This window comes from Girardinichthys multiradiatus, chromosome 20 (assembly GCF_021462225.1).
Source record: "Girardinichthys multiradiatus isolate DD_20200921_A chromosome 20, DD_fGirMul_XY1, whole genome shotgun sequence".
Classification (NCBI taxonomy): domain Eukaryota; kingdom Metazoa; phylum Chordata; class Actinopteri; order Cyprinodontiformes; family Goodeidae; genus Girardinichthys; species Girardinichthys multiradiatus.
Window position 1 is genome coordinate 48,997,291 of NC_061812.1, and position 21,904 is coordinate 49,019,194.

General features: G+C 41.9%; 1 protein-coding gene across 2 annotated transcripts in view; it reads left to right on the top strand.

Moving 5' to 3' along the window:
• The window catches only part of phf2 (PHD finger protein 2), a 69,108-nt gene that overhangs the window by 16,842 nt on the left and 30,362 nt on the right, over nt 1–21,904 (top strand). For both annotated transcript variants that reach the window (XM_047347461.1, XM_047347462.1), the window contains exons 2-4: nt 17,339–17,424; nt 17,629–17,743; nt 19,148–19,308. In XM_047347461.1, the coding sequence (XP_047203417.1) occupies nt 17,339–17,424; nt 17,629–17,743; nt 19,148–19,308 (362 nt within the window). The remainder of the gene's footprint in view (nt 1–17,338; nt 17,425–17,628; nt 17,744–19,147; nt 19,309–21,904) is intronic.

The following is a 21,904-nucleotide window of genomic DNA, read 5'->3' on the forward strand; positions in this document are numbered from 1 at the left end:
TTGTTTAGGAAGAATTTAAGTTGTCATTTGAAAGCTTAGAAGAAGATGTTGGTCAGAAATCGGCCACAAAATGAGTGCATCTCTTTTATTAGCGTTTTTTTGTTTAATAGATGATGATGGTGTGGAATCTGTTGTTCGTTTATGTGTTCCTGCCAAGTATTGCAATCTGCTTCTCACCTGGAAGCTTTATTTGCTGTATTTCCATGAGATATGTAGATAAGCATGTAATGAAGCAAGAAAAGAACAGAGTTTGAACCACGAAACCAATGGCAGTTCCTGCATGCTGTCTTCAACTGATCCAGCCAAAAATAAAGTGGGGATGGTCGCTATGCTGACTTGTGGCTCATGAATCTAATGTAGCAACTAGATCGTCAAATGTCTGTGCATTAGTATGACAAAGTTAATGTTAAGGATGTCTAGGTTAATGACCAAATAGATTAGATTATTTACAGGTGGCAAACATTAAAGATAGTTGCTAATCTTCTCAGGATTGGAAGTCCCAGAAAGAGATCCCAGAGGTCACACTGTGAAAGAGAACTGGACCTCATAGTCTATAGGCTGCATTTTCAACTGCAAAACTTAAAGTTCTTGGTAGAAATGTAGACTTTGGGGCACGGTGCTTGGTGTAGCGTTAGAGTGCATGACCCATATACGAAGGCTTTAGTCCTCAACACAGCTGTCCCTAGTTCAAGTATTGATCTTAGTGACCTATGCTGCATGTCTTCCCCCTCTTTTCACCCCCCTTTTTAGTCCCGCAAAAAAAACTTTCCAAAAACCAAAATGATAACGTAGACTTTGTTACAAAGAGACAGAAAATGAAATGATCCAAAGTGTAAATGTGTTTGTTGGTATTTATACAGAAGAAAGGAAGTGACATATATACTTAGCTGGAGGCGGTTTTACAGTTGTAGCTTATGATTATCCCAGTAATTAGTAAATAAGCTTGTAACTGAGACGCTGGCTTGATTTAATAATGTGTCAGCAGCCTCAGTTTAGTGAAAAGATTTCAGAGTTTAGCAACATAGGAACCAAGACAGAGTACAAAGTTAAGGCAGGATGTAAACCACCAATAATGGAACATTTGGATGATTCTACAGGACTAGGAAACACTGAGATATACCATACGTTTTCTTGCGAGCATCATTTTCTGTTCGTTCGTTCGTCGTCTTCCGCTTATCCAGGACCGGGTCGCGGGGGCAGCAGACTCAGCAGAGACGCCCAGACGTCCCTCTCTCCAGACCCCTCCTCCAGTTCCTCCAGGGGGAGCCCAAGGCGTTCCCAGGCCAGCCGAGAGACATAGTCCCTCCAGCGTGTCCTGGGCCGTCCCCTGGGCCTCCTCCCGGTGGGACGTGCCTGGAACACCTCCCGAGGAAGGCGTCCAGGAGGCATCCGGTATAGATGCCCGAGCCACCTCAACTGGCTCCTCTCGATGTGGAGGAGCAGCGGCTCTACTCCGAGCCCCTCCCGGATGGCCGAGCTCCTCACCCTATCTCTAAGGGAGTGCCCGGCCACCCTACGGAGGAAGCTCATTTCAGCCGCTTGTATCCGTGATCTCGTTCTTTCGGTCATGACCCAAAGTTCATGGCCATAGGTGAGGGTAGGAACGTAGACCGACCAGTAAATTGAGAGCTTTGCTTTTCGGCTCAGCTCTCTCTTCACCACAATGGACCGGCACAGCGCCCCCATTACTGTGGCAGCTGCACCGATCCGTCTGTCGATCTCCCGCTCCATTCTTCCCTCACTCGTGAACAAGACCCCGAGATACTTAAACTCCTCCACTTGACGTCGCCCGGTACGGCGGAGCCGGGGTCCCACCCTGGAGCCAGGCCTGGGGTCGGGACTCGTCGGAGAGCGCCTGGTGGCCAGGTTGCTCCTCGCGGGACCCGGCCGGGCCAAGCCCGAACGAGAGACGCGAGGCCATCCTCCAGTGGGCCCACCACCTGCAGGGGGAACCGTGAGGGACCGGTGCAAAGAGGATTGGGTGGCGGACGAAGGTGGAGACCTCAACGGCCCGATCCCCGGATGCTTAGGCTGGCTCTAGGGACGTGGAATCATTTTCTGTTTTTTAAATTTTTATTTTAGGGCTATTAATGATGTGGTTCTTTGAAAGATGTTTTGTAGTTCATTTTTTGTGAGTACTTTGCTTTCAAAAGTGAACGCCTCCTATCCAGCTGAATTATTAGACTCTCTTCCCACTTTAGTGTAGAGTCTACAGGTGTGGTAACTCAAAGCAAATGAGAAAAGGCATCAGACTTCAGAGACACAATCGTATTACTCTGCTGTTAGAAAGATTTTCCATGAGTGGAAACCTTTAGGGCAGCTGCCAAGCTTCCCAGGAGTGCACATTATGGCTCCACCATATTAAGAAAAGATGCCCTTTGTAATAATATTTGTACCAGTTCTGCAAAAATAGCCAAGATGTCTGTTGGGGCTCAACAGAGAGGTTTCCGCAAAGGTCCAACAAACAACACATTCTGCATCACTATGTAGTCAATAAGCAGAACTAGGAGGCAGAACTCTGCCAGGTTATCCAGATGCTACAAAGGAAATAAGAGCGCAAAATGTACCATTAACAACACTCAGGAGTTCTTATATTTTATGAGGCATTACAAAGACTAATTTTCTGACTTCTATAAGTTGATATCTGTATCTTTGACCCTTGTAACAGGGGGATATTACAATATCTATGGCGGCTGACATTTAGAGACATTATAGCCCACATAGCCAGCCACTCCAATCCTTTGAAAGAAAACTCGAAGAAGACCGCTGGCAGGAAGATCGTTTTAACAACAATGAACAACAATGCCCAACTAGCATTATACAAGGCTGCATATAGAAATGCACAGTGCAAAAAAACACATACAATAGCAGAGGAGTTCATCCTCCCAGCGGCACTAGATATGGTATCAGCAACGATTCATGAGATAAAAATTGCCAAAGATATTTTTTCTTCGCACACAACTATTCTAAAATATACGATTGCACAATTTATTTTAGAAGTTTTGAAGAATACTCATCAGAAACTCATTTTTATCTTCAATGAAAGTTAAATTTTGTTTTACAAGTTTTACTTCAAGTTTTGTTGAGAAGGGGGGCTTTGAAATCTTTCATTCGCCAAAGGTGGGAGCAACAGAGACATATTGAGAACCACTGGTTAGGGACATGTCTCTGTGTAGGAGGTCTCAGCATTGTACGTGTTGCTTAAATCAGTCATTCTGAATAATGTGAAAAAAATTTGTAAATAATTATTTGTAATCCTATACAACTGCTGGGAATATTCAGGGTGCCATTTGAAGTCCATGCTGTTACTATGCAAAATGGTAACAGTGTGGACAGTAAAAGGGATGACATTTCTGGGTAAAAGTAGCGCTTACTCCGTAGGGGATGAGGAACATGCTAGTACAAGGAGAGCACAAAATAAGATTTTTAACATGCTAACCATGTTTTAAAATGAGTAAAAACGGATCAGTTTTAAGATGAAAATGATGTAACACAGTGCACACATAATGTTATGGCACATCAGTGAGCCATTCTAAAAGGGTGAAGAAGAGTAGATTGAAGGATGATACTTACTCTACTTTGGTTCCACTTGCTCTCAATGAAGGCATTTTAAAATATACATATATCAAAAAGGAAAAATACGTTTTTTTTCTTTCTGGTGAATATGTTTATATACAGTGTTTTTACAAAAGGAAGATGAGGTTGAATTAGTGCAAATATGCATGGTATCGATCTGGGCACTGACTGTTAGGTATTCAACAGAGAGACAGCCTGGGGAAAGAAACTGACTCAGTGGCGTCTGGTTTTTGCACAAAGTGCTCTATAGCGCCACCCTAAAGGTAAAAGTCTAAACCGTTTTTATCCAGGATGAGTGGGGTCTGAATAGATGTTAGATGCCCTTTTTCTGACCCTAGATCTGTACAAGTCCTGGATGGAGGGAAGGTTGGCACTGATGTTTCTCTCTGCAGACCTAATTGTTTGTCACAGGCTGCATCTGTCCTGTTTTGTAGCTGAGCTAAACCACACAGAGATGGATGAGCTCAAGACAGACTGAATAATGTCAGTGTAGAGAATGACCAGCAGCTCCTGTGAAAGGTTGTATTTCTTGAGTTGCCACAGAAAGTACAGTCTCTGCTGGACCTTCTTCTGAACAGTGTGCGTAAAGTGTGTATATGATTCTAGAATTGCGCCGCTCAAGGTGGCAGCAGGTTGGAGTAGCTCTGTTACTTTTGATTCTGATTTATTCTTTTTTGGGAACTATACCTCTTGTGGTGGATACAGTTGATTTTTTTTGGACTACTGTCCACTCCGGTGTCGGATGCTGTGCAGCTTGGAGGATTTTTCTTGATACTTTCTATTTTTGGACATTTGTTATGATGCATTGCCATGGCAACGGGGTTGTTTCTTACAACCGGGAGCAGCTGATTAATATCTCAAAAGCTCAAATAATACTTAAACTACAACCCCAAATCCCTGATGAGTTGAAAAGGAGACGCCGTGGATGCAGAGCAGGAGCTAAGAGAAGAGAGAGAAGGAGGAAGTTCAAACCATCTCTTCCGTCGATTATGATGGGCAATTTGAGATCGTTGGGAAACAAGTTGGATGAACTCCAAGCCCTACAAAGGACCCAGCCAGAGTACTGGGCATGCAGTATCATGTGTTTTACTGAGACATGGCTGCAAGATCATATCCCCAACTCCAGCGTCTCTCTGCCGGGCTTTTTAACCATACAAGCAGAGAGAGACTTAAAGAGGAGCGGCAAATGTAAAGGAGGTGGACTGGCAGTATTTGTGAACAACAGATGGTGTCATCCAGGACATGTTACTGTGAAGTGTCAACTCTGCAGTCCAGATATTGAACTGTTGGCAGTAAGTTTTCATCCATATTATTTACCCAGAGAGTTCACCAGTGTTATTTTGGCAACAGTTTACATTCCACCTTCTGCTGTTGCCGACACTGCATGTGATGCCATCAGCTCAGTTGTTGCTAAGCTACAGACACAAAACCCCAATGCTTTTGTGGCAAATTCTGGTGATTTTAACCATGCTTCACTCTTTGCTACACTTCCAACGTTTCAACAGTTTGTCAGCTGCTCTACCAGAGAAAACAAAACATTGGATTTGTTTTATGCAAATGTCAAGGACTCATACATCTCTACAGCAAGATCTCCGCTAGGCAAATCAGATCACAATCTTGTTTTTCTCTGCTCGAAATATAAGCCCCTTGTTCAGAGGCAACCTGTAATAAAGAGGACTGTGAGAAAATGGTCACAGGAAGCTGAAGAAGCTCTGCAAGGTTGCTTTGAGGCTACAGACTGGGACGCACTGTGCCAGCCACATGGAGAGGACATCAATGCCATGACTGAGTGTGTAACCGACTATATAAACTTCTGTGTGGATAACATCATCCCCACCAGAACCGTGAGATGCTTCCCCAATAACAAACCTTGGATCACCAGTGACCTGAAGGACCTGCTTAACAAGAAAAAAAGAGCCTTCAGAGAGGGAGACAGAGAATTATTGAGGAGTTTACAGAAGCAACTTAAAGTCAAGATAAGAGACAGCAAGGAGGTATACAAGAAGAAGCTGGAGAGCAAGCTCCAGCAAAACAATATCAGAGATGTGTGGACAGGGATGAAGAAGATCACAGGCTTCAAGCAGAAGGATGATCAGACCGATGGACGTCTGGACAGAGCCAATGAACTGAACATATTCTTCAATAGGTTCAGTTCAGAAAGAAGCTCAGCATTCTCTTCTCCTGCTCACAGCCAAACAGACATCCCACCCTCCTTTGACCCACAGGACCCACAGCTGTCTAGTAACACTTCACATTTTTTATCTTCCACCTCAGCCCTAGACCCTTCTGCTTCTACATGTTTGCCATCAACCATATCAGAAGATGCTGATGCTTCCTTTGCTTCCCCCTTCCACCTGTGTGTCTCAAGAAGTCAGGTGAAGAGACAACTGGAGAGACTGAATAGGAATAAGGCTGCAGGTCCAGATCATGTCAGCCCTAGAGTCCTGAAGGCCTGTGAAGAGCAGCTCTGTGGGATTCTGCAGCACCTCTTCAACCTTAGACTGGCCCAGAAGAAGGTTCCGGTGTTGTGGAAGACCTCCTGTCTTGTTCCGGTACCAAAGAAAACTCACCCATCAGTCCTCAATGACTATAGACCTGTTGCCCTGACATCTCACATCATGAAGGTCCTAGAGAGACTCCTGTTGGCCCACCTGAGTAAGCAAACAGTAAACCATCAGGACCCCCTTCAGTTTGCTTATCGCTGTGGAGTTGGAGTTGGAAGATGCCATCATACACCTGCTTCAACAAACCCACTGTCATCTGGACAAAGCCAGCAGCACTGTGAGGATCATGTTCTTTGATTTCTCCAGTGCATTTAATACAATCCAACCTGATTTGCTTTGTCAGAAACTCCAGAAGACTCAGGTGGAGGCCTCAACAATCTCCTGCATTAAAGACTACCTGACAAACAGACCACAGTTTGTGAGACTGAAGGGTTGTGAGTCTAACCAGGTAGTCAGCAGCACAGGAGCACCACAGGGGACTTTACTCTCACCATTCCTTTTCACTCTGTACACCTCAGACTTCCAGTACAAGGCAGACTCCTGTCATCTGCAGAAATACTCGGATGATTCTGCAGTCGTGGGGTGGATCAGAGATAAACAAGAAGCTGAGTACAGGAAGGTGGTGGACCGCTTTGTGGCATGGTGTGGAAACAATCATCTCATGTTGAACGTGACTAAAACAAAGGAGATGATTGTAGATTTTAAGAGAAACAGGAATAAGTCAAACACTATTTCTATCATGGGAGAAGAAGTGGAGGTGGTGGAGGAGTATAAATACCTCGGTGTTCACCTGGACAACAGACTAGAGTGGAGATGCAACTGTGAAGCCATCTACAAGAAGGGACAGAGCGCACTGTACTTCTTGAGGAAGCTTAGGTCATTTGGTGTTTGCAGCAAGATGCTGCATATCTTCTATAAGTCTGTTGTGGAAAGTGTGATCTCTTCTACCATCATCTCCTGGGGAAGCAGCATCAGAACCAGGGACTTAAAAAAGCTCAACAAGCTGATAAAAAATGCTGGCTCTGTTCTGGGGACTCCTCTGGAACCTCTGGAGATCATTGTGGAAAGACGGATTCTTCATAAAATGAAGAACATTATGGAGAACTCTGAGCATCCTCTTCATGAGACTGTCCTACAGCAACAGAGTGTCTTCAGTCAGAGGCTTCTTCAGATCTGCTGTAAGACGGAGCGCTACAGGAGATCCTTCCTGCCCACAGCCATCAGCATCTACAACGGCTCTTTGAAGAAACCTACATAATATGAGCTATAACAACATTTAATTTCCCTTTGGGATTAATAAAGTATTTTTGAATTGAATTGAAGACCATCTTAGGTCCTGAGAAAGTGTGGTTCCTAGTAACCAGATGTGATCCACAGCAGACAGTGTTGTTGAGAATGGTGAAGGGCTCCAGTGTGAGGGGTGTTCCCTGGAAGTCCACCATCATTTTCAAGGTCTTGAGCAAGTTAAGCTCCAGGTGGTTATGACCACACCAGTGTACCAGCCGATCCACCTTCTGTCTGTATGCAAACTCATCACTGTCCTAGATCAGACCAATGACAGTGTCGTCATCTGCAAACCTCAGGAGTTACACTGATGGGTTCACTGAGGTGCAGTTATTTGTGTACAGAGAAAAGAGGGAGGAGGAGAGAGCGAACACACCCCTGGGTGGTGCCGTTTCTGATGGTTCCTCAACCTCACCTGCTGCTGCCGTGAGTCAGGAAGCTGGTGATCCACTGACAGGTGGAGAGTGGCACTGTGCCCAGTAAGCAAACGGCAGGGGGTCCACCGGTGGGCCTGTGATTGCTGCCAGATGCTTCAACACCAGTCACTCGAAGTATTTCATCCACAGACATCAGGGCGACAGGCCCATAGTCATTTATTCCTGTGATGGTGCCTTTCTTGGGGACTCTGATATGGTGGAATTCTTAAAGCAGGAGGGAACCTCAAACAGTTCAAAAGACCTTTTGAAGATCTGGGTGAAGATGGAGGCCATTTGATCAGTGCAGGCTCTCAGGCATGAAGGGGAGACATTGTCAGGTCCTGTAGCTTTTTCGGTCTTCTGACGTTGAAAGAGCCTAGTTACATGTTCCTGCGAGATCTTAAGTCTAGGTAGGCAGTCTGAGAAGAGATGGGTGGTTGGTGCATGGAGAGCTTTTGTGACACTGTGAGATGTGGACAAGTTGGTGAGAGGTGTGACGGTTTCAACAAGCTCATTCAGGTTAGTGGCCGAAGCTTTAAAAACACTCAAGTCGGGAGGACTATAACATCTGCTGTGACTGCTTTGTCCGCTTCCTAACAGTCTGAAGCACAGGCTCAGAAGGTTTTAGTTTCTGCTAAAATGAGATGGAGCAGACAGTGATCAGAAAGTTCCAAAGTGGCCCTGGTGACATCGTGATATGCATCTTTTAAAGCTGTGTAACTGTAGTCCAGTGTGTTTTCATCCCTGGTGGAACAGTTAATATACTGTCTGTATTTTGGATGTTCATTTGAGAGGATTACGATCTTCAAGAACAATGATGAGAGCATTTAGGTGCTTCCTCTGTGAAGAAAAAGGTTTACAATTGATGAAAAATGACTCCAGGTGAGGACTGCATGTCTGCTGTAATATTGTGACATAAGTATACCAACCTGCGTTAATGTAAAAGCAGATCCCACCTCCTCTCTATTTGCTTGGAAGCCTGGCATCAGAAGTGCACTTTCACCAAGCCAGGTTTCAGTGAAACAGGGCAGCAGACCTGCGGAAGCTCTGCAGAAGTCTTAGTTTTTAGAGTTGAGAAGCAGCAGCTTGTCCATTTTGTTAGCCAGGGAGCGGACATTAGCCAGGTGGATTGAGGTGAGGGTGTGTGGAGTCCCTGTCGCTGAAACCTCATGAAGCATGCCTGCCTGTTTACCTCGTCTGCGTCTCGGCTAAATCCAAAAGAGAGCCGCTGGACTGTCAACCAAGACCTCAGTGAAGTTTTGAGTCAATGAAAAATTGAGCCAAAAATGCTTAGAGAGGATTGTTTGATGTTTAAGTGCCTCTCTAGTGAAAGTGACCACATAATGGTGGCAGAGTGCAAATAAGCACACAAAAACATGCAATGTACAAGAGAGCGAAGTACTGAGGCTGCCATCCATAGTGCCATCTTTGATCATAATGTGGCTAATAATAAAATTAGTAAATGTTAACAAACAGCTGATCCAGGCTCCTGTTGCCGATTAGAGCAAAAACTAGTCAGACCCTGTTGCAACCTAGCCTGCTGACTATAGTTGATCTCCAAGAATGACCGGAAACACAAAGTGAGCATGGCTGCTTCATTTTTATGGACAAAAACCTTGTTTACACTGAAAAAAAAATAGAATTGTCTTTTATTTATCGCTTAACACGAAAATCTTTGTTTATTAGCAGCACAGTGACAGGCAAAAGGAAGCACAGAGATGATCAGTAAAGATAAATAAAAATTAAGATTAAAATAATTACATGATTGAATGTAGGGTATGTACTTCCATTAAGCGTATAAACACTTGTTTTAAGTGTTATCTTGTATATATTTTTCTAAATGGTGGCTAAATTGCCTTCTACGTTTTGGTTTTGCCTTTATTAAGGCACTGGAAATATTTTTGATAATATTTTCTACTCTTTATTGGAAAGAGAAACTGTTTCTTCAAAAAGGTGTTGGTTTAGGGTCAGCAGAGATCTGAACTATGTTTTTATTATGTTGGGATGTGAGAATCTCCTCTCTTGATTTTGGAATAAGCATCTGATCTGGTTGTTTTACTTTTTTGAACAAAGTCATAAATAGGTGAGGCTTGTGCATTTTCCTGTTGGTGCACCGTTCTGTCCTAGGGGTGTCTTTGTCAGGGTTCAACGTAGCTTTGTATTTCTGAAAAATGGTGCAGACTTATGTGTTGCTATCATTGTGGTCTTAAATATCCTGATGCCAGGTTCAAGGATCACATAATAAAATATCATCACATGACTTGGGGGAGTTTGTGTAATGGCGTGACTCCTGTGTTGTCCTTCACCATGGAGCAGAAGTGTGAAGTGTCCAATGACCATCATTAATTCATCCTTACATTCCTCTATAGTCAATTCTAAAACCTAATAGATGTGATCTTCAAAATATTGCAGATGTCAAGCATGTTGGCCAGAAAACACTGGAAACGTTCTGTGCAGATATGCTGTAGATCACCATCATCACTGGTGACCAGTTTCATTTTAATGGTGGATAATAATCTTAATATTTTTAACAGTGTACAGGCCTCCATGCAGACCATCTGATAATATAAAACTTGCCCAGTTTAGCAAACACAATCCCCTTCTCTTCTGACAACCTCTTCAGCTCCACCTTTTTGGAGATAAAACTTTAACAGCTTGGCTATGGAGCGATGAAAGGTTTCACAGTAGGACACATTGTGATCAGCTGATTTTGCACAGTTATCCAATGTGTGTGCAGGGTGCCCAATGTTCACAAGTGTGATTCCCAATGCAGCCATCAGTAGTTAGTGCACACAGCAATCAACTTTGTTCCCCAGTCAGCCAAGCCTGCATCTCTGTAAGCTCACAGTTCAGTCAGTCTATAAAGTTCCATGTTAAACAACCCACCGCTGGACAATGAGACAATATAATTTCCCGCTGGGGTTTAGTAATGTCCTAAAATTCAGCAGACTGCAACTTCACTTTCAACTCCCCACTGGAAGTCTGCATGGTCTGTATGCTCCATGTGAACCGTTTCCCATGGTGACAAGCAGCCCTGATGTTTACTGCTAGTCGCTTCAGTAGGGGAATGTCCTCAGCAAGAACGACAGGGGACGTTCATGTTTAGCTTTATTAAAAGCTTGGAGAAAAATATTACAGAGCTTGCCATTGTTCTTCATCAGCGTGTTTGGGTCAGACATTTATGGAGCATTACCGGTCCAGACAGCAGCGTTTCTCCTCTCTGCTTCTCCTGCCACACCCACCTCACATCAGAACCCCTGAGCCCCAAGCTGGGCTGAGTTCCAGATAATTATCCCAGATCATTTTATACATGAAACATTTTTTATAAAAGACATTCTTGCAAAGACAATAATACAAATTATTTGTATTTCATTTGTTTTTATTTTCTGTTTATTTTTTTTATTGTTTCACACAGTTTACTTTAATGTGACAATGCCACATAGTAACGTTAATAGCAGCACAGCACACAACACTAACTGGAGGCGGAGCTTCAAGCCATAACTCCAGCTGTCAGTGAGTCAGCGGAAACACAACAGGTTCCGTGCCGAGTAGAGAGAACCCGGGTGGAGCGAAGCCGCGCCGCCTAAATAGAGCCAGTGGAAAGGGGGCGTATAACTTCAAATAGTAACTAATATAACTATTGTTCTAGGTTTGGTCCTATGTTTTCTAGAATGTGAATGCAACTTCTTCATTATGTTGATTTTATGTATTTGTTGTCAGTAGAACTGTGCATTAAAGTAAATCATGTTTATTCATTTCACCACTTTTTAGGTTTCTAGTTTTGTTTTTTAGAAAATATAGAGTTTGGGTTTTACTCAGTCAGATACGAGAACACTGCTGGTCAGTGAGAAGCAGGACTGTGGGGTAAGAACGCTGTCAAAAACAATGTGTATGTAAATACAGAAATGTGTGCATATTAGTCAATAGTTGTGTATAACTATAAAATAAAATCCACAAGAGGTATTGTATATTTTCTCTATAAGAATACAAAATAAAATGTTACAACTTTAAGAAATTACAAACACAAAGTTCAAGTTTACATTTGTGGTTTATTCTTTATGAATACAATATGCTATAAGAGTTTGTGAATACGATTTCTTTTCTGTGAGAATACAAATTTACATCAGCGACGGGGCTGTAATCAGGTGGTGGCTAATCAACTTTGTATGTGGCTATTGAATTAGCCACAGTGGCTAAAAACGTTTGAGCCTGACAGAGAACCTTTATATTATGTTCATTAATACATTTGTCTAGACTGGAAATGAACAGTTTTTCAATTTGTTTTTGATCTGACAAGAAAGAAACAGGCCTGTAATTTGTGAATTGGTATCTATCTTCACATTTGTGCATTTCTTTAACTTCCTGTTATCTGTGGAACCTCATACTCTCAGAGGCTGAATGATCTGCAGACATGTCTGATACTCATAACAGCTCGTTTGGAGTCTTCCTCCACTCATCAGAAAAAGATCAGCAGGTTAAGGCTGGCCATCATTCAGGTCCATCTTGTAGTGCTGCTGGGGTGTTAATCATACACATGGCATGTATTTTATAATGTTTTTGGAGTGATGTTATGTAGTGTGCCAGTCTGCAGGAAAAAACAGGTGTCAGATGGAAACTTGGCATCAGCATTCAACTTAAATGATTCAGATCAGTATTAGAGACAGAAAAATCTTGATTGCAACATTTGGACCTATAGTATGTCACTTTCTTTGAACATTTCTTAGCCTGCTTCTGAAACAGTAAAACCCAACCAGTTCCGGACTCTTTTCCTCTTTATTTTTTTATTTTAAATGTCAGTTGCTACTAAAATGTGGTTCCGTGTTCTGTAAACATATATTGTTCCACAAATGTCATGTTTTCCAAAGGTTTCTGTGTAGAGGAATTCCTCCAAGCCCCCAGTTAAAGATGTAATGAGCTGTGCAGGCAGTGGGGAATGTGGAGTTCCTAGGAGGAACACAACGGGAAACTCCCAGTTCTCTGGGTTTGAGAGCAGCGACTCCAAACGGGAGGAATTTGTTTTTACAGATGACAGCACATGGTTGTCATCACTGGCAGCTGAATGGAGGGCTGTGGACTGTGTTGTTCAAAAGTGAGTGATGCAATGCACAAGACGTAGTACTCGGATTTTCTTTTCTAATTGTTCATAAAAATCAGTGAAATTTGAACATGTTCCATTCAGCTACTCTTAGTCTAGAGTCTGCAGATGAGACAAGAAGCTATTTGTGTGTCAATTCCTTTTCACAGCGGCCTAACAACAAACCACACATAGCTGAAGAAATGATAGAATTAGCAGTGGGTTACAGATATTTATAGGCCGTGCAATGACGCAGGTTCTCAGCTGTCCTCTCTGTCCACTCAAGTTTACCTGCAGGGTACTGCCTTCTCTCTGGCTCGGGTGTTGTTCTGCACACTATGCTGATGTAGCAGTTTTTTGGATCAAGCTGGGCAGTGGTTCAATGGTTAGCACCATCTCCTCACATAAAGCCATTCTGGATCTGAACCCTCTGGTTGCATAGAGTTTGTGTAGATTTTAGATGGTTCTCCTAGTGATCTGCTTCCAGTATAACCTATCTATTCACTTTGATGTACTTTCTCCTAGGTTTAGGTAAAAAATGCACCTCTATCAGAGACTCTTATTTCTAGTTAAAGCTGGGGTGATGTGGGGAAAGAGTAAATGTACAGCAAAGTCACCTGGAAACATCAGCGGACTTAAAAAGGTAAAATCACAATGGCTACATTTAGAAGCAATTCTACTTTCTCGTTTTATCTGTGTTAAGAGGACTCAGCATGCCTGTAAAACTGGTTAAAGGGTCATGGTTCAGAGGTATCACTAACAGTTAAACACAAACTCCCCTGTTCCTGGCCCTGCCCCTGCACCTGGCTCTGACCCTGGCCCTGCCCCTGGCCCTGCCTCTGCTCCTGCTCCTGCTCACACCTGATTTCAACGTTACGATGACCTAGGGCTGGGCGATATGGCTTAAAAATAAAATCTCAGATTTTTTTATACCAAATCCGATTAATCGATTTAGGATATTTTGACGATTTTTGACGCAAACCCCATCTAGTTGGGGACTCTGTTATTAGTTGATGCAGGGGTAGACCAAGCTCAGCCTGTACTTCACTCAGTTCTCTTCGTTTTTTACAACTGTAAGAAAAGGCAGCAGTAGCCTTTTTACAAACCCCTATGGCACATTCAGTCTGTGGGTCCTTCACGCCATTCTCTGTATAATAATGAAAACACAAATGCATCAGGTTTACTGTTATAATAAGCTACAATTAACTTACTGGTCAATTTTTACTTTTTTCTCTGATATTATTTTACAGATGTAGGCACAGACACACACATACTCACATGGTACATGTACATACCATCATGATAAATCATGAATGTATGTACATACATTTTGTATAAATATGTATTATTTGATTAAAATACATGAATTGCTTATGCATTAAGTGTACTGTGTATTTTCTGTGGGAAAATGGCCATGAATGCATGTCAAATGACAAAAAAGACGCTATGTATGACATGTATATAAAATACAAAATAAGATTTACTAAATATATATAGATTCGATTCTTACGTATGACATTAAGTAGTTTATGTCCAAAGCACTGGAGGTTTGGCCACCCGATGTCTTTCAGAGCTTTAATAATGTTGGTGCCGCTGTCTGTTGTCATACAGATGAGTCGGTCTTCGGAAAGGTTCCAGGAGTCCTTTTAACCCCTCGGCAATGACCTGACTTTTGTGATCATCGGGAAAGTAAGCTGTTTGCAGGCAGACACTTCGTAGAGCCCAGTCATCGTCGACAAAATGCGCAGTCAAACTCATATATGGCTCCATTGTCCGACTGGACCACAAGTCTGTTATGGCAGAGTAAAAACTTACAGCCGCCAGCTCTGTTGCAATCCTTTCACGTGTGCAGTTGTACAGGTGGGGCAAGGCAACTTCAGCTAAATATTTCCGGCTAGGTAGTACATACCTTGCGTCTAAAGTTTTCAGCAGGTGAATGAAGCCAGACTTTTCCACTGTATAAATAGGCACAGCTTCTTTGGCAATAAACAACGCGACAGCATCCGTGATCGCTTTCCATCGGGCCCCAGTCTTTTCGTAGGGAACACTGTATGAAAATGATTCCCCTAAGGTGGGTTGTCTCTTGGCAGGGATTTCTGGTCTGTTGCTGTCCTGAGCTTTTCGTAGAGAGCAGCATTTCTCTCACTCCACTGAGTGCTTCTGTTTCAAGTGTTGAAATAAATTCGTAGTGCTTCCACCGTTAGTAGCAACAGGCTTTAAACAGATTTTACAACGTGCTGTGTATTGCTCCAAGTCCGTGGTCACAAAACCGAACCAGAAGTCTGTTCAGAAATATTTTCAGTCATAAAATGCTCATCAGGTTATTCAAATGTTTTTTAATAACTGAATCTTTCCACGGAACAATTTCAACATTTAAACAACACATAGAGCTCGTGTAAAAATGGCCCTGATTTAGAACAAACTAATCTGCCTGGTCTAAAATTCTCAGAGCTCAGGCTTACATTTAAACATTCATAAGCTCCACAAAAACCTTTGTAAATCATGTAAACATGCCAGGAAGCAATTACCAAAACAGCTTCATTTGATTCAGTATAAATGGATTTAGAAATAGTGTATTTTTAATTCATTGAAAGTTAGAAATAGAGATAATATGGTGACATATGTAATGTAAGGATGATGTGTCTGAGTACAATTCATTTTGCTTGTTTTTTCATTTTTGACAATCTCTGCTAAAACAGGTCTACATATGGACTTCTAATAAACCGCTAAATACATGGCAGCAAATCTTTCACTTCTTTGACCAAAAAACTCTTATTTGTGACTAGATGTCTGCACTAAAAACTACTGACTGAGTTTGATTTTACGTAACTATTCAAAGGTTTTTTACTACCTATCCCGGACAATTTATGAATGAGAGCCGAATGCTAGTGTTTTTGTATTAAAAGACTAGCAGCGATTTAGTTGAAATCAGTAAATTCCTTGCAATTGCACGTTGAGAACTGTTGGGCTATTTGCTCACACAGTTGGTCACAAAGTGGTGAACCTCGCCCCGTCCTTGCTTGTGAACCACTGAGCCTTTCAGGGATGCTCCCAATCGTGACACTCACCTGTTTCCAGTGAACCTGTCCACCTGTGGAATGCTCCAAACAGGTGTTTTTTGAGCATTTCTCAACTTTCCCAGTCTTTTTTTGCCCCTGTCCCAGCTTTTCTGGAATTTGCTGCAAGCATAAAATTCAAAATGAGTTAATATTTACATAAACACAATAAGGTTTATCAGTTTGAACATCAAATATCTTGTCTTTGTAGTGGATTCAACTGAACAGGATTTTTAATCATTGTTTTCAGTTTTAATTTAAGTTTTTATTGGAACTTGGTTTTGTAGAATGCTCCATTAAAATTATTGTTATTAATGAACAACAATAGAATTATAGGAAAAAGTGGTTATGGACATAAAAAGCTTCTTCTTCAGCCTTTGTTCCTTCAGAAAGCAAACAGAGAATCTAAACAGCTGGCGGTAATGTCTCTCAGCCATTCAACAGAACTTATTATCAGTAAGACTTTCCTTACCTGCAGTAGAAAGATGTCTTCTCACCGTGAGCATGTTGGAAGTGAAGGAAACCCTCAGAGTGGTGGAAGTTACCAGCAGGTCTGATGTACATTTCCTGTTTTAGCTGACTTTAGCAGTTCAAGACAAGTCAGAGAGAAAGTGTTCATATCGGAGTGGTGCAACACTGTGTTAGCAGGTATTAACAGTCTGTTGCTACATATGGTTCTGATCACCGGATCAGCTGCGACTCATCAGGGCTCTAGTGGAGAAAACCATTGGATTTTGTGTCAGTTGTGCAGCAGCGTTGGAGAGGGTTTGGTCCTGTGCTTTCCAGGTTTGTAGTTATTTTAAAGTGATCCCGATAGACTCAGCTGATAAGGTAGAGTACGTACAGCAGACATCTGACCAGCCTGTTTATGTCTTGTGTTAGCTGTAAATAAGTTGCTGTTCGGTTTAGTGCAACAGAAAACATCTCTCTGGTTTTGCTTCCCCATAACACCACAAGATCTCCTGCTGCTGGCACCCTGGTGAGACCCTTGCTGTCTCTTTTTGTTTAAGTTCTTTAATCTCTATAAGAAATGAACCAACATAACAGGATAGAGCAGAAGAAGACATGCAGTCAGAAGGTGATCCTGCTTTGAAGGAGGTGGAGCTTCATTTATTCAGGCATGAAAATGTGCAACTCAATACTTTCACCAACAGAACGTCTGAGCTCACTTATTTCCGGTGTTTTTTGTTTCACTTGCCGTTTATGGGACACTTCCGGAGGGTTCACAATGCAGGAACACCAGGATATAGCAAAGAAGTCATGAACCTGTCCTTGCACAGCTTGTACTACGAATGTTTCCATATTGTACATATTATTATTAGTTGTCATATGTCTGTTATTTTCTAAATGTCTTTAATTCTTCTAAAGTAAAACACATGAGAAAGAAAAGATTATTGACATTAAAACATGCTGTGGCTCTGCTTGCAGCTGTGTTGGGGTGGATGAAGACGATGCTCCGGATATTGACATCTATCACTGCCCAAACTGTGAGAAGACCCACGGAAAATCAACATGTGAGTAATTGCATTGATTCATGAGGTCACTGTGAGTCAAAGTCAGTATGGAGCTCAACCTGTTTTATTGCCTTCGGTTTAAAAAAACGTGTTGAACACATGAATTTAATGAATGGATATTGTAAGACTAAACACAGGAATAGCCTTTTTTATCTTGAAATCACTGTTATTCTTCATGTTAGTGAGTGTCTCTGCCTTTTTTAGTGAAAAAGAAAAAAAACTGGAGCAAACATGACACGGGGCAAAGCTCGGACATCCGAGCTGTTCAGAACGGCAGTCAGGTTTTCATCAAGGAGCTGCGCAGCCGAACGTTTCCCAGGTAAACACCTCTTCATTGCTTTGAGTTGTTTGGAGAGCAGGCCAATCAGATTCAGTTACTATTACCATTAAAGAATGATTGTTTTTGATTTTGTGAAACTCTTCAGGAAATCTCCCGGGAAGTTCTGCCATGAAGTTGAATCACACTCAGTTCATGTTTCCTCACTAAAAGCCTTGACATCTCTTTCTTCACACCTCTTCCTGACAGGGTGTGTGTTCGGCATGGGAATATTTGTATCAATAACGCGTGACTCATCACTTTAAATTCATGGGGTCAATCTGGTGGAAGTGATAACCCTTGGAAATGGTGTTAAACCTAAAGTATTCTTATGACTTAAACTACAGTGCAGTTCAAACGTTGTCATGCAGATTTTGTTTCTTTACAACCAAGAACTTAAAAGGATTTTTTTGGAATTTAATGTGACAGACACAACAACACAAGGTAGCACGCTTATAAATCTTTTACAAATGGAAATTTAAAGAGTTTGGTGTCAGTTTGTATCCTGCCTCCCTGAGTCGGTATAGTACCACCTTTGGCTGCAGGTCCAGCTACAGGTCTGTTAGGGTTTGTCTTTACCAGCTTTGAACATTTACAAACTGAAAGTAACTCACGCTCAGGCCAATTGGATGGAGGACACATGTCACTATCAATTTTCATTTCTCTCTAGTCTGGTCATTATAACATTTGAATCTGCTTTCATCTAAGCCATCCATTGTATCTCTGGCTGTATTTTAGGGTGGTTGTCCTGCTGGAAGGTGAACCTCCAACCCCGCCTCGGTCTTCCAGGATTGTCCTGGATTTAGGAGTGTCGTTCTTCCTACATTTATAGCGGAGGCCAGAAATGTCTCTGAGCAGAGCAACTTACCACAGTTATCGTGGTCCTCTCAGCTGATTCTCTGATTAGTGCTCTTCTTGCCCTTCCTGTCAGTTTAGGTGGATGTCCATGTCTTGGTAGGTCTGCAGTTGACTCCAGTTGAATCCTCTTTCCATGTTCAGATGATGGCTTCAATAGAACTCTGTGAGATGTTCAAAGCTTGGGATATTGTTTTAGATCCTAATCCTGCTTTAAACATCTCCACAACTTCCTCCCTGGCCTGTCTATAGTGGTCCTTGGTCTTCATGACGCCGTTTGTTCTCTTATTTTCTCTAACAAACTTTTTATTTTATTTTATTTTAAGGTATCAGAGCAGAGGATACTAAATAAAAATGGACTCCACACTTGTCTCAATGTAAAAAGAGACAGGTGATTCTTTGTAGTGTAACTGTTCACTCACATGTTGTACCATCAGCTACCTCCACTTGGGGGCACTGTTGTCTACCTTTGAGGATCTGCCTTCCATTGGTTGTAGATCTGATGATAGAAAAGCTGATGGAGTAAAACAAAGTTCTCTCTCTTCTTCTCAGTGCCGACGACATTGTGGTGAAATTAAGTGGGTGTCAGCTGACCATGGACTACCTGGAGGAGAACGGCTTCAACGAACCCATCCTGGTTCAGAAGAAGGATGGTCTGGGCATGTCCATGCCTGCCCCAACCTTCTACATCAGTGATGTGGAGAACTATGTTGGTAGGAAGAAACTCAGAAATTACATCAACCTAAATAAAGCTGGCCTAATAGTCACTGGTACAATCACTGCTTCTGTTGGTCTGAGGGACTATGTGAAACCACTTAGTTAAATGAAAAGGAAACAGACAGCAGTGATATACACCTACTTAAAGGTCATGATGGAATAGCAAATAGTGTATTTATAACACATAATCTGTTAGTTACTTTAAACCTAATGACAGGAGGTTAGCCCATACTAGCCCAAACATGACACAAATATCCTCCTGTTACATCAAAACCCAAGACTGTGGACTAGGGCTGTAACCATAGTAACATTTCAAACTCCATGCCAACATGATAACATTTTTTATTCTGCAGAACTATTCTTTGAAGACACTGGGTTCTTTCTTGTAAAGATCAGAATAATATAACCAGTTCCTGTGTGACAATATTTTTTCAATATATTAATGAGGGAACAACCAAGTAGTAGATGGCAGTTTAGCAGCCAAGAAAAAAAATCCTTTAAAAATCTTGATCTCCTTAATATCAAATGGTAGACAAGTTAACAGTATAAATATCATTGCACGTAGACACATTGGATTTAACTGCAGTTCGTTTTCAAAGCATTTGACAGTGTAAACAAGGACCAGATCCATGCTAATGTACTCAGCAGCAGTCCTGTCCAGCCTCTGTGTTTCTGCTCAGTCCTTCATGATTAGCTACAGTCTGCAGGGGAGGTTGGTAACGGTTCTGACTGGTTTCTGCTTTAATTGCCAGCTTCAGTCTGGGTCCAATGTTGGTTAACGCTAAAACGTTTAGCGCCAATAATGTGTTGTTTAATGCTAACTCGTTTTATTACCAGCCATGCTAGTTGCTAATTCCTTTACTACTGAGTAATGGAGGGGGAGTGCACTGGTTTCAACCCTTCACCCCTGTCAACCCAATGGAGCAACCTGCTGCTGGAGGTACTTGCAGGGGGACGTATAAGGGAGCTTCACTGACCTTTTTAAACTCCTCCTCAACATCACATAATTGGTCTTTAACATGCTTCACCAGTGTTGTAGCTCCCAGTCTGCAGCGCAGCTAGCATCAGGGCTTGACAGGATCCTTTGGCTTTTTTCTTGCTGTCTGTCTCGTAGACAAAATAAGTCAGAACAACACTTTTGCCTTTTCTTTTTAACTAAAGAGGGTTTTTAAAGGCTCTTCTATAGATGAACTTGCCATGCTAGCCTCTGCAGGCAGGGCAGGGGCAAAGTGTCTGTATGTCTGCAGCACTGCTGTATGAAGCTGTGTGCCAACTTGGGGAGATAAAAGTAGCTCAGTTGGTACTAAATTTAAATGTTTAAAGAATACATTTTTCTAGTATATAAAAAAAATATAACCATCATCTGGACCACCCTAATGTGGAATCATGCGTATCCCAAGCTGTCATTTTAGCTTGGAATGGATGTGAAAACTGAGGAGTAACGTTAGTAAAGCAAACCTCAACCTAATTTTGGTTTTTAATGTTGTAAAGAGTTTGTCAGCTATTGTCTTAATGAATTATCCTTAATGCAGTGCAGAGGAATGTTATGTTTAACCATTCACTTTAATTTCTTACTAAAGAGACCAACTCTTGAGTTATTAAAAGTTTTGTTTTACACTCCAGCAAACAAACAATGTGGACAGATGACTACTTAGTTACTGCCTTACATTTCATTGCTGTAGCACAGCTTTAAGTAAATATTAATCCAGCATTGCCTTCCTATTTCTCACACTGCACAGATTGTCTGTGTATGCTGCACAGACCCAGCCAGGCTGCCAAGCATAAACCTTTACTGCATGAGCGTAACAACTCACAGGCACCAAGAATACAACACATTTGTGCCACTGCTGCTGAGCTTTCAGAAGCGCTGCTCAAATGTCACTACCTGATTACATTACTAAACTCATGCTACGCCATTCACACGCTCTGTTTGCACTTTTATCTTTGATTTGATTTTAGCTTTATTTATACAACTTAATCTCTGACGTTAGGTGTCTGGTTTTCTGGAGAGTATCTAGAGTATGTACAAGTAAACAATGTTGTTAAGACAGAAAAGTGTCAATTAATACAACAAATTCACTGAAAACATATTTTAAAAAAGGCCAGGAAATTAAGTGTTGAAAAAAGCATGTACAACCGCTGAATGATGCTTTCCATTGTTCCTTAAATGTGTTTCAAATCTCAGGTTCTGTTCCAAGGCTCTCTTCAGTAAAATGCCTTTTCCATACAATATGTGCGTACTATAAGAACACTAGATGTGATAAAAGTCTTGAGTGAATTTGAGTTTCTTTAGACCAGAGGACATGCTTCTGAAAATGAGGGTATTTTATGAACGTTTTTAACTGTAATTCACCAGCTTTTAATGGTGTTTCTTGGAGTAATGGCTTCTTCCTCTCTGAGTGGCCTTTCAGCCCATCTTGGCATTGAGCTCATTCATAGCTGATCATTATAGTGACGTGAATATGCCTCCCATATTTCTATTAGGAAGACTGTCGCCACACACACTATGTCCACCTTGTGAATCATCACACCGGGCTTATTTGGAAGTAATCTGCTGATGCAACAGTTTTCTTTTTCAGTGAGAATGAAAGG